The 13,014-nt window shown below is 51.9% G+C and overlaps 1 protein-coding gene across 3 annotated transcripts in view; it reads left to right on the plus strand.

Moving 5' to 3' along the window:
• Positions 1 to 13,014, plus strand: part of LOC108556064 (Ankyrin-repeat, SH3-domain, and Proline-rich-region containing Protein) — a 117,439-nt gene that overhangs the window by 76,100 nt on the left and 28,325 nt on the right. For 2 of the 3 annotated variants that reach the window (XM_017911983.1, XM_017911981.1), the window contains one exon: positions 12,552 to 12,692. In XM_017911983.1, coding sequence (XP_017767472.1) covers positions 12,552 to 12,692 — 141 coding nt within the window. Of the gene's footprint in view, positions 1 to 3,084; positions 3,590 to 12,551; positions 12,693 to 13,014 lie in introns of all 3 variants that reach the window. The other variant, XM_017911982.1, reaches the window with a different exon arrangement.

The following is a 13,014-nucleotide window of genomic DNA, read 5'->3' on the forward strand; positions in this document are numbered from 1 at the left end:
GGGTATAGCGCTGAAAGAATAGCTCCTCTCTACCAGGCTCGCGATAAGAAGCCGATTAACGATTCCAGGCCTCGCTATCGACCGCGCGGAAAGCCCTTCGCGTCGATCCTCCACTTCTTCGCGCTCGCGCGCCGGGGCACGCGCGAACGTCCCCCTCCGGGACAACGATCCAAACGCCTCGCTCGATTCTCCCGAAAAATTGCGAAAAGCTCACAGAAATTCCAAGAATCTCCTCGAGGAGGCAAGTTAGTGGATACGCGACGCGAAAGTTGAGCAGAGAGCGTGGAAATTAGCGGGGTCGCCGGGGCTGAAGGAACGGAAAGACCCCCCACGGTCTCTTTGCGCGCCGGAGTTAATTTCCAAGAGTCCCGGTGCGATTCTTCAGAAACGGTTTACTGGGTCACGAAGGCCTCGAAGGTAATCGAAGATCGAAGCGAGCCTCGCACCTCCGCTTCCCGGTACCCCGTCGAGAATTTCGCGCGCGTTTACGCGGAGCTGGTTCGTCGACTCTCGAGGCAGGCGTAACTCGCCGAAAATCGGGCTCCGCGAGATTAATTCGGACGTTGGGGCATGGATCCTGGAAAAACATCCCCCGGAAACTCGGCTGTAAAGACAACAGCGCCCTCCGAGCTCGCGACTAGCCCCGAATCTCTGTTCCCGCTCGGCGAAAATCGAGCGGGGAGTCGAAATGACGGGAAAACTCGGGGCTCGGTCTTGCTAACGCGAAAATTCGTTTATCGAGGAGGGAACGAGCTTCCCGGAAGCCGCGGGCATCGATGCTTTGGAAATACTTTTATTCCCGCGGCGACGCGCGTCTGGCGCAGCCAGCACCCGAAATCACGGCCCGATTTTTCCCCTCGAGTTGGCTGGGAATTAAATAAGACAAACCCCGTTAGGGGAACGTCTGCTCGTCGTCGCGCTTCGGATCCGCTTTGCCGTCTTCCCGCAATTTTCACGCCGCGCAACAGGGCCTCCTCGACTTCGCGAGGGGTACCGCGTTCTTCCGCGTTGATTTTCGGGGAAACGGATCGCGAATAGAGGTACACTTGCTGGATCGTTGCTTCACGGTTGCTTCATCGTTGGCTCGTCATCGCTTCCCATTCGTTTCCGTTGTTTCTCGACGCACGAACGCGCGCCCACCGCTCTCAGCCTCGATCGATTTCGGATAAACTGTTACGCGCCGCTAAATTTCCACTCGCTCGAGGATCGTCCTCTCGAAAACGTTTGATTCCGCGTTTCTCCGTTGGCTAGATTTTCTGAAATTTGGCCGTGCGGTCGAGGGCTCGGGTCTTCTCTTCGGCGGCCGCAGGGATACCCGTGGTGATCGGGTTTTAATTAACGAGGGTAAATTCGGCCGGGAGAGGAGACCAGGAACGGGGCAGGTTCCGGGTTTACCTTTTTTCCTCGCCGCCGGTAACAGGGAATCGAAGCGCGCTGTTCCTTTTACTCGAAACCATAATCTGGGCCACTAATCGAATTCGCGGTGTAAGAAAGAAAGAGAAAAAGGTCGGGGAGAGGAGCGGGATGAATGGGAGAGCGTTGAAAGAGGATCCTTTCATCCCGAGGAACACAATTTTCACCGCGAGGCCAGTTTTCAGCAGCGTCGAGCTGTTTAAACGACGGTAATAGAATAAAGGGTGGAGCAGGGTGGTCCGGAGCAGGGAGAGAGGCTGGCCTAATGAAAAATTTACGACGAAGCGTTCCACGGGAAGGGAAGCAGCAGGATGAATGCAGTCTCTCTCTCCGCTTTCGCCCTCCGCTTTCGCCGTCCGCTTCTGCCCCGCCACGAACGACACTCGAAAGTGGCCGTTTTCAGCCCCGTTTCGTCTCCGCGCGCTCGATCCTCGCGAGCGTCCGGCCGAGCTGCCGCCGCGCGATCATCGGCCGGAAAGCGAGGGGCTCTCGCGTTAATGGGCTCGCGTTTCCCGACAATTTCCCATCCGACGACGCAATTGGTTCATTAGTCGTGGCACGACGGGTCGTGTGAAAAGCTGGCCCCCGTCTCTCGGCCAAGATTCTTTCATCCACCGACTAAAGTCCGCGGATGAATCGCGTGCGAAATAGCCTCGGTGTAATTCACAAGGAGTGAACGCCGTAAAACGTCCTATTAATCCGGTGACCCAGAAACCCCGCGGGTTTACCATGTATCCATAACGCGAAAGACGGGGAACGAATGACGACGGGTGGTCGGAGGGGGTGGCTGGTGAAATGGCCGTGAAAGTGCAGGATTTTAGGCGGTTCGTTAACGTCTGTCGGGATTACCGAAATTACCAAATCACCGACGTCATCGAGCCCCGCGCGAAATTCCCTCCGCTTCCACTCGCTCCGGATGCGCGCGTTTCGAAGGCTGATGAAGAATCAGCGAGCTGCGGACAATCGGCAAAGCTACTCGTTCAGTCGATGCCCATTGCCCTTTTCCCTTTGTAGCGACGCAAGCTCGGTTATAATTGACAAGAGCCGCATTAGAGGCACGCTCCTCGCGAGCGAATCGCGTCCTCCTCGCAACTCGATTCGCGTTCAAAGCGGAAAGCTCGTGCCGCGCGCCACTAGACTCGGAGATACGCGTAATCGTAATACCTTTTTCGGTTGTTCCTCTCGCGTATTCCAGTCGAATTTCCTCCCGCTTCCCAATTCTCTGTTCCGCTTCCGTCGGGATACCAGGAATTTCCCGCGACTTTCTCGATCGTTAGTACGGCTTAGCGAGATTCGTCGCGGTTCGTCGCTCGTGTCGAAATTCGTCGATTGGGATTTCCGCGAATTGGCCGCGATCGCGGATCGCGATGGCGGAGGAGCGGCCAAATAAACGGGGACGCGGAAAAAGCGTGGACGGGCGCGTTAATTGGCAGCGGTAACGAAATCTAACGCGCGGGCAGCGGATTCTGCAAGCGTTCCGCAGGGAATCGTTATCGCGGCCGACTCGTAATCGTTGATTATCTCTGGCAGAGCCGATAGCCAGCACACAGATTTCAGATTTTTCTCTTTCGTCACGCGCAGTCCTTCCCAGACCCAGGGTGTCTCGCGTGCGAAAACGCCCGGACCCCTCTCTGTAAACCGGTTAACACCGTTGGTACGATGTTATTCTAGAGTTGGTGGTAGACCGGAGGAAAATCGACTGCAGCGAGCAGCAAGCCGGGAGGAAGAAAAAGGGGAAGCTGTGAAAGTGCGTAGGGGTTGGCCGATTAACGTTCGTTCAGGGGAACATCGTCGGGCGCGCGTGTGTCTCTCGATCCGCCGTGCTTTCTAGAGCCGATGGGATCTGCGAAAGTCGAAGAAAATCGCGCGACAGTGGACGAGGCGTGGTGCGTTGTGGTAGGCGAACGTTGAGAGAGGGAACACGGAGGTTTCGACACGGGATTCGAGGATAGCCGCAGTTGTCGAGGACGATCGAACGAAAATAATCGCGAAACCGTGCCGTGGCACGATGCTGGCGTGCGTCTATCCGGCGGAGAACTTCAAGTCGAAAGCCGTGACGGTGAAGCTCCGCCACGGACGATCGAAGAGAAAACCGAAGCTGCTGTCCGTGAAGGAGAAACCGGCAGACACCGGCAAGCAGCCGGAATGCAACGACACCCCTAAGCTCGAGAACGAGGTAAGCTCCCTTCGTATTCCGCCCTTCCTTCCACCATCGACCTACGAATTTTATCTTTCATTCTCTCGCTTTCTCTTCTCTCTCTCACTCTCTCCTTCTCTCTCTTTACTTCTCTATCTCTCTCCGTTTCTAGCCGCGCGTGAATTTCCCGGCGCGTCGTTATCTCGGGAAAAAATGCCGGGGAATAGCGCAACTCGGTTTCACCGCGTACGCTCGACGTTTATGAAGACAAACGTAAGGAAAGAAAAAAAGATAATTCCGCGGAGAAAAAGAGAGAGAGAGAGAGAGAGAGGGAGGGGGACGGATCTCGTTAAACCCTGTACGATCTTCCATCCGGATCCTTATCTTTGTCGCCACCGTCCCGCGAAATTTTTTGCCATTTCGCGGAGGAGCCGCGTGTTACCCCGGCCAATAAATAAATCAGCCATTTATCTGCCAGCGGAGGACGTTCGTTACTTCCTCGCGATAAAACGCGGGCCCGGGCGGCGCGAGAAGGCGGCGGGCCAAGAAGAGGGAACGCGTCATAGTTCACGGGGACTGTGCATCGGTTAGTTGATCGAGTAAATAATAGTTACGGCCACTTAAACTGTCGCGAGATAACTTTGTAAGGCGGAGGCACAGGGATTGGCCCGCGGGGATTATTTCGATGAAATTCCCCCGGTATTTATGCCTTCTCCCTGGGAAAGTGTCCCTCCAGTTCCATCGTCGGCGAATTTCCTTAATTACCGTCCCGGAATTACCGTGTCTGGCGAGCTTCCACAATTTCGGCCCGTTTATCACCCATGGAAACCGTCGAAAACGAAATTGCCCCGATTCCCAGACGTTTCTCCCGGAAAAACCACCCCCTCTTTACATTCTTGCCCTCTCTACAGCTCGGCTACCAATCCCGGATCATTTCACCGGATCGGCAGGTTTAACCCTTTCACTGCAACGTCGAAATCGCGTGTTTCGTTTAGACGTCACGGGAATATTTTTATTATTCAAAGAATACAAGCGCTCCGATCACCGACGACCACCGTGGCGTCACGGGAGATGCCTGACCGGTCATATATGGGGATTGCGAGCAGAGGACTCTAGCAGAGGAATAATAAACAGCGGCATCGGTTTGGATTTAGGCATTTAGGGTGACCACGTGCAAGGACTGTAGGGATGAGATATTTATGACTGAGTAGAGTGTAAAGAATGAACGAAAGGCTAGGAATGCGTCCGAGTGTCTGAGGTACTCTGCGTTGCGTGAAAGAAGTCATCTCTTTTGGTTCCGCGGCAAGAGGGGTATTCCACTAGTACCGCCTATACTCTCGTTAGTAATACCCACTCTTCTATGACATCGCGGCAAGAGGGGTATTCCACTAGTACTGCCTATACTCTCGTTAGTAATACCCACTCTTCTATGACACTTCCAAAACTACCATCTCCAAGTTCGTTAACGTGATACGTTAACGTAGGCGTAAGATATCCGCGAAAGAAACGTTATCTCAGAGTTAACTTACGATGAATTGGAAGCACTACTACGCTTTAGGATGAGTCTACGCTCTTGCATCTATTTTTACGTCTGTCTCACTTTGTTTCGTTGCTTTGTTCGCTCTCTTTGTCACGTGGTGCTCTATGACCGGGCTAATAGGAAGGGATCAGTTCTACCAATAAGGGAAGCGTTTTGCTCTACTTCTGCCATGATGTTAAAATGATTGGACTGATGGGGATTCGGTCCTCCAAGTTTCTCAGATGACTTCTTTCATGCAACGCAGAGTACCTGACCCACGAAAGGCGAACTTGCGTGGGAAACGAGTGATCAACGAAGAGAGAGTGTTAGATTTTAACTCTTTCGTTATTACTGGTGACTATAGTCACTGGCCACGAGACGCCATCTAAGCATAGTCACCGACCACGAAAATTGAGTGAAATATTAAGACAAGGCTACCGTTCCTCTTAGCTCTCTCCGCAAAGAATTGCAAGCTCTATTGCGATGGTTAGTTTTTCCTTTTCTTTCTTTCTTCAAAAGATTTGCGTCAAAAGACCGAATGCTAAAGACTGCATGATCGTGATGTTACCATCTTTGACACCGCGCTGCGTTCTACTGAAAAGACTTCGCCATAGCGACGCTCGCTGTAGCGAAAGGGTTAAATAAGGGTGCAAAGGCGCGAAGAAGGCAGAAGGCAGAATGTGCATAGTTGAGACGAAATGAATACAGGTCGTGTGTTTGAGAGTTAGAATCTAGAGAAACTTAGTGTAATATTTTATTTAAATAAACCTGTTTTGTTATTAACCACTTTGGTACGTGCGTCGGCTATAGTCGACAGCCAGAGATGAACGTGAAACTTTTGCCTTGGTTCTGCATTAACCCTTTGCAGTCGATGTCCCCGCAGCGGGGACATTCTCGAGACGAAAAATACAGAAAACTATAGAAAATTAGAGAAATTAAAAATTGTGTATATTTACGTATCATAAGTAGTATCAAGCACAAATCAGTTTCAACAAATTCTGTGCGTTTTAATATCCATATGTTGACTTTAAATCCTGTACAGGAAAGTAACTGCGAAACGCTAACTTTGCTCTGTCGAAATCTGCAGACCGCGAAGGGTTAAATTTTCTAATTTCTCATTTATGAAAATGAAATTGCGAAAAGCTGTCTGTAATGTAAACGAGCTTTCAGGGCTTCAAAGATTTCCTCATCGGAGATCTGCAAAAGAGCAAAACGGATTCGTTGTCAACACGCAGTACAATGTATAGTGCGCACTGTGAGTGCCGACTGTGGGCAAGGTTTCGTGGTCGGTAAACGCTATACCGAAGTGGTTAAAAAGGAGTTGTTGTTTATTAGACACGCAGATCTCTGTCTGTATAGGATTAATTTAGCAAAAATTCCTACATATATGACCAACGTGGCAGTCAAAGTGTTAATGGCGAACCCCGTGTGCTACACCAACTGGAAGCTATCGCGAGAGCATCTCGTTCCCCGGTTACCTGCCGATTATCTCGGACAAATGCCCTCAAAAAAATCACCATGTACGTTCGAGGCGTCGAATAGGTGATCATCGGATCGTCGATTTCCTCTTTTTCCCGCGTCTCTCCGTTTCCCCTCGGTCCTTTTTCTCTCCCATCCGCTCGTTTGCTCTCCAATCGAAACCCGTGCGGTTTCCAGCGAAAATTCCACGATTGGACCACGTTTAAGCCACGTTCGAACGAACCTAGCGCACGGGGCTGCTGTCAAAATTTGGCTCCCAGCAGCACAAACAACCCCGGGATCTTCCCTTCTCGCGGTTGCTTTTTGCCCGACCCAGCCAGAGGCGTCCCCGACGTCTCTCCGAGACGCTGGGAATTTATTCGCGGGAAGTGGAAGCGTACACGAGGCTCGAAATAGGGCAATTCGCTCGGTGGGAAGGGTTCGGTGGGTAAGAAATTCGCGACGGGGAATTTCGAGGCCACCCGTTAGGCGGTGATTGCAGGACTCGCGTTTAACCCCAGCTTCGGGCCGAAACGAGAAAGGTCAATATGCCGCTCATTCGAACAGGCTTAGCCCTGCCGATGCTCGGCCGGCTTCGTTTCTGCCTGTGTTTTTAATGGAAACCCTCGATTCCGATCCTCTCGTCCGCCTAAAATCGCTGCTCCTCGGTCCCGGAATCTCCCCTCGTTCGCAGAATCGGGAATAGATCGGCCAGATCTCTGGGGAATATCTAGGGAATCTCTGCTCCAAGCTTCAAACTCGGGTATCCTATGTTTCGCTCTCGATTATCCAAGATGGCGTCGATTCCGCGCGGACCTCAAGCGGAATCTCGTCAGCATCGTCGATTCCTCGCGGATCCCAAGCGGAATTTCGTTCATCATTGTCGATTCCACGCGGATCCCAAGCGGAATTTCGTTCAACATCGTCGATTACTCGCGGATCCTAAGTGGAATTTCGTTGAACGTCGCCAATTCCACGCGGATCTGAAGCGGAATCTCGTCAGCATCGTCGATTCCTCGCGGATCCTAAGTGGAATTTCGTTCAACATCGCCGATTCCACGTGGATCCGAAGCGGAATTTCGTTGAACATCGCCAATTTCTCGCGGATCCGAAGCGGAATTTCGTTGCACATCATCGATTCCTCGCGGATCTGAAGCGGAATCTCGTTGAACACCGTTGGTTCCTCGCGGATCCCAAGCGAAATTTTATTCAACATCGTCGATTGCTTGCGGAACCGAAGCGGATTTTCGCTGAACATCGCCGATTCCACGCGGATCTGAAGCGGAATTTCGCTGAACATCGCCGATTCCACGCAGATTTGAAGCGGAATTTCATTGCACATCGCCGATTCCACGCGGATCTGAAGCGGAATTTCGTTGAACATCGCCGATTCCTCGCGGATCCGAAGCGGAATCTCGTCAGCATCGTCGATTCCTCTCGGATCCGAAGCGAAATCTCATCAGCGTCGTCGATTGCTCGCGGATCCGAAGCGGAATTTCGTTGCACATCACCGATTCCACGCGGATCCGAAGCGGAATCTCATCAGCATCGTCGATTCCTCGCGGATCCGAAGCGGAATTTCGTTGAATATCACCGATTGCTCGCGGATCCGAAGCGGAATTTCGTTGAACATCGCCGATTCCACGCGGATCCGAAGCGGAATCTCGTTGAACACCGTCGGTTCCTTGGTTCTTCCCGTTAATTGCTCTTAATTCCCGCATTCGTTCCATGCGTGGCTCGCTCGAGGTTCCGCGGCCGCGTTTCGGATAAAGGATCGAGAGGAGCCGGGGATACGCGGGATCGATGGAACAACCGTAGCGAAAATTATTTGCAAACAAAATATCCCGGTTGTACGACTTCCTGTTTGTCGTCCGTAAACGCTGCCTTTGAGCGACGCGTTCTGGAATTGGAGAACGATATCGGAAATTTCCAGGGATATATTCCGCCCGTGTCCTTCTCGCTCGGGCTAGAACCCGAGTGGAAACGCCTACGGTCCTGCAGATTTACGAAATTCGCTCGTCTCCTTTCGAATTTCCCGGCCTGGTTCGCGAGATTCCGGGTAATCTCGTCCCGAGGCAATCTCGCGAGGAGTGCTGGAACAACGCGCCTGGAAACGCCCGCGGGCAGAATAATCGGACGCTGTAAAAAGATTAACGAGGCCCCGGTGCTGTATAAAAATGCGATTTTTTTCCTGCCAAACAGCGGCCGCGAGGAGGATAGAGAAACGGGAAACTATGCGCCGCGAAGCGCAACGAGCTCGAAAGGATTCCGCGCGAATCCAGGGGCTAAGCAACGGGATACGGAGATAGAATTTTCCCGTGCGGAGCTGTTCGGGGCGATAAAGGGGATCATCGGGGGTGGGCCGGTCGCCTACAGCGATTCGATAGCGTGTCTGGCGAGGCGCTGTTTCGAAAGAGAATCGTCCAAGCGAGACGTCCGGGAACTTTCGGGCCCCTTCCAAGACGAATCGGGACGCTGAAAGTCGCGTTAACGAAGATAACGAGAGGCAGATAAGCTCCGGAATTACGTCTCCAACAGGGTCACGCTATCTCTCCGTGTGCCTGCTTTTTAATTACGCCTATATTCGTCCCGACCACTCAGAAACGATAATAAAAATCTTCCTTCCTTTTAACACGTATGCGACCCACGCTGAACTTTCCGTTCAAGCCATTTCGTATTATCATTGTAAAATGAAGAATTTTTTAAAAATTCATTATGCAGTCGATTATGCGCATCTTAATACTATTGCTGACGCGTTGAGGGTCAATTTTTTACGGCAACTTGTTTCAACTGCAAATTTTGTTACGAAAAGAATGTTACAAATTTTGGTTCCCAATGGGCAAGAAACTGTACTGTAAAAGTTGCAACATTCTGCGCTAGTTGTGTGGATAAACCACACTTAGGTTTGCCATGTTTTAACAAAGTTCACCGTAACATCCCTTTGTAATTGTATACAAACTTGATTTCGATTGAAATGTTTTATTTTAAACTAATACAGGCATGGTAGAAAAGATTATACGCGAGGATGCAACTCGCTTGGTAATGCTCAGCCAGGTATTTGTTAAACTAATTCCTCGAAAAATTAATTTATCAATTTGTTGCGTTATGCATCTTAAACTATGCACCCTTTCCTTGATAATTATGATTTTTGCACTATTTTAATCATTGTAAACCAGAAACAAAACAATACAACTGTATACGCCCAACGCGGTCTGAACGGAAAGTCTTCAAAAACGGTCTGGCAGGGAACGCGTTAAAAGTAAAGATAAAAATAATTCGACAAATTTGATCAATTTTTCCAACTGTGTCTCCGACATAGTAAAAATCGAGTCCAGGTTTGAAGAGGAGGAGATAATTTCGCGTGGATTCGGGGTATTCGGAGAGAGCCCCTGCGAGAGGCACCTGCGAGAGGAGATTTCTGCGTTGGCCAAACGCGATGCATCTGGCAGATTGCTCGGAGGGATTCTTTTCTCAGCGTACGGGATAATAACAGGGCAGTCGCATCGCGTGTCCCTTGGAATCGCGCTTGTTCGAGTTTCACGCGCGAAAAACGCGGTATGCTCGCGGGCATGGCAGGTTCTTCGAATCCAGGGGATTCTCCGTGTTTCCCTGGATCAGTGACCGTTGGCTGCGTCTATTTACGAGCGCACGGTGCCGTTGAAACGCCAGTGAAATTTGTTGCCTGCTGTCCTCCCTTGCGACTGTGCCGGGGTTGCCTGCTATTTATTCACCCCGTCGCTGCTTTATCGCGCGAGTTATCGGCTTCCCGGCTTGATCCTTTCGTCCTCCCCCCGAAGTCGAAAAACGGGACGAATCGACGCGAAACAGATTCTTTTCCAGCAACCACGGTTTTGAGTAAACGGCTAACGGGGGATCCCCTAATCTCGTCACGCGATAATCGTCCGCGAGATGCTCGTGGCGCGAGGATCGGGAAGGATCTAGATGGAGGACGAAGAGGCTATAGAGGTCTAAGAAGCAAGGAAGGAGATAACTTTCGTGGTTATCAAAGTGCAAAGTAATCGAATTGGGATTAACGGGAGGGTATCGTCGGGACAGCGGCATCGAGAAAATTGAATCGTCGGTTAACGAGCACGGGAGAAGTTCCCTCGATTTTCCGTTCTCCGGCGATCCTTTGCATTAAAGATTACCCCTAACTTGGGACGGAGGAGGAGTGCGGGTTTCCGGGATTTTCGCGGCGGGCCGAGGTGGAACATGGAGGAATGACTCGATCCAGCGACCATGTCGATCAATTGCAGCGCTAATAGCCGGCTTCTCGCGTTAATGACGCCTCGAACGTGCGGTGAACGCGGAACGAGCAACAAAAGCCACGCGGAACCGCCTACCTTTCCTTATTTACCCATCATTTCGAACCGATCCGGCTACAATCACCGACCATCGCTAAACTATCCGTTAATAATTCAACGTCGGATGCACGCGAGGGTTTTCCCCGTGAATCGGGACTCGTTCGCTCGGCCAAAGCGACACGGGGCCGACGATGTTTCTCGTCGGGAATTATAAATTCCGAAGCCACTGCGGCGCAACGATACTCGAAACCGCTAACCCGAGTTGGGCCTGGATTAACTTTGACGAACGACGAGTCGAGAGGCAAGCGCGCGGGTTTCGACTAGGAAGCATTAAAAGGAACTCGTCCTGTTGGACGTAATCTGGGTTAGCAGTGTCCAGTGGCGTCTCGCGCGCCGCTCTCGCTTCAGCGTGTTCCCGTCTATCCGGGCGAAATTTTATTTGCCCGACGAGTCGTTCGTTAAGGAAAACGCACCGGGAGATTGAAATTCGAATTAAAGGGGGCGCGTACAATTTGATTCCGTGGAACTGGCAGACGTTTAATCGCGAACGTCGCGGCAGCGAGAGACCGACTGCTCTAAACCGAACGGATGGCAGAATGGAATTTCGAGCATCTAGATGCTTCGAGTTATTCAAATCGTTGCGCTTCGCCTTCGCCCGAGGCTCGCCGTTTACCAAAAAGAATTCCACTCTGGGCCATTTAGTGGCCGCGTCGATCCTCGTCGATCCTCGTCGATCCTCTTGGAGGCCTGCAGCCTCTCCGACGCTTCATCCCCGCGGCGTAAAGTGTCTTTTGACATTCTCGACCGCCCCGATTAAACAGGCGGAGAGAAATGGACTCGCGAGAGCCGCGACGAGGCTGGAGAATGCACCTAAAACGATACGCGAGAATCAGAGACAGACATGTTCAAGCTCCTTTTCGTTGACGTACGAAGGTTACCGGGAGTCCTTGTCGCTGTGGAATTCGAAGGGCCAGGTCGACCTTGGGATTCTACTTGGTATCGGCGGCCGGTCCTCTCCAGATGGTGCACGAGGTCAAGCAAAAAGAACTGCGAACGCTCCTCCAGTCCGGACCTACCACTCTTCGTCTCGCTTTTTCTTTTCTCCGCCGCGTTACGCCTCTCCCCTGACACGACGGACCCCTTCCGTTTTTCCATTTGTTTCTGCTACCCGCGAAATCGCGTAATCCTCCGAGCTCCACCTCCTCTCCTTCTTCTACGTCTTCTTCTTCTTCTTCTTCTTCTTCTTCTCCTCTTTCTTCTTCTTCTTCCTCTTCTTCTTCTTCTTCTTGTTCGCTGCTCTCCGCCTCGTCGTTGCGAAATGGCAGGCTGACATTTAGAACGCTGTGCCCCCCGCGACATCCACCGAGATTTTATCGCGTAACCTCGATTATCGTATCATCGGGTCGCGTCGAACCGAGCTGGAATTCGTAAACTCGATCAGGCGTTGAACTTGCATCGACTTTAGGGTTGCAGGGAATGGTAAAAAGTGACGGCACGACTCGGAAAGCCTTGACTTTCGAGCGAGAAAGGTGCCACACTCCGGAGGAACATTTACGATAGAACACGAGGCTGTGTCTAAATAAATTTTTGGACCCCTGAATCTGCCAGCATTGTCCCTTCCGAAAATCTCTAGGCAAAGGGTGGCAAACGGTGGACCAGTTTCCAGCCGGTGCAGATATTCGTAACCGCTTTTCCTGATGTACTCTTAATCCTGTTTCAGTTACCAGTGGGCGGGGGTGGTGCTGTGCTGGTGCTCAGCGAGCTTGAAAGCATGGCAGCCAGGCAACAGCGGGAAATTGCCCAGCAAAGGCGCCTCCTGGAGCAGAGAGAGGCCCGTCTAGCCGTGCTTCGAGGCGCACAGGTGAGAGAGAACCCCTTCTTCCAACCTAAATGCGGAAATCGTTCTGGAAATTGCTCGACAAAGCTCCCGTAATATTCCCGCTCGGTCTTGGCCGGCTCTCGATGCGTTCGCCTTCCTCTCATCGATGAGCCCGGCTTCCGGTCGCGACCCAACGCGGCCCAGACACCAGACTGTCTTTCTCTTTCCGTCCCCGATCGATCCTGCCCCCCGACCGTCACGCGTGTGTGCCCCGATCTCGATCCTCCGAGGACGCGACTCGCATCCAAACGGTAATACGGGCCGTGTTCCTTGGATACGGGAAACGGGGCAGTAAATCACCGGA

The sequence above is a fragment of the Eufriesea mexicana genome, unplaced genomic scaffold, assembly GCF_001483705.2.
Source record: "Eufriesea mexicana isolate 0111107269 unplaced genomic scaffold, ASM148370v2 scaffold294, whole genome shotgun sequence".
In the NCBI taxonomy this organism is placed as follows: Eukaryota; Metazoa; Arthropoda; class Insecta; order Hymenoptera; family Apidae; genus Eufriesea; species Eufriesea mexicana.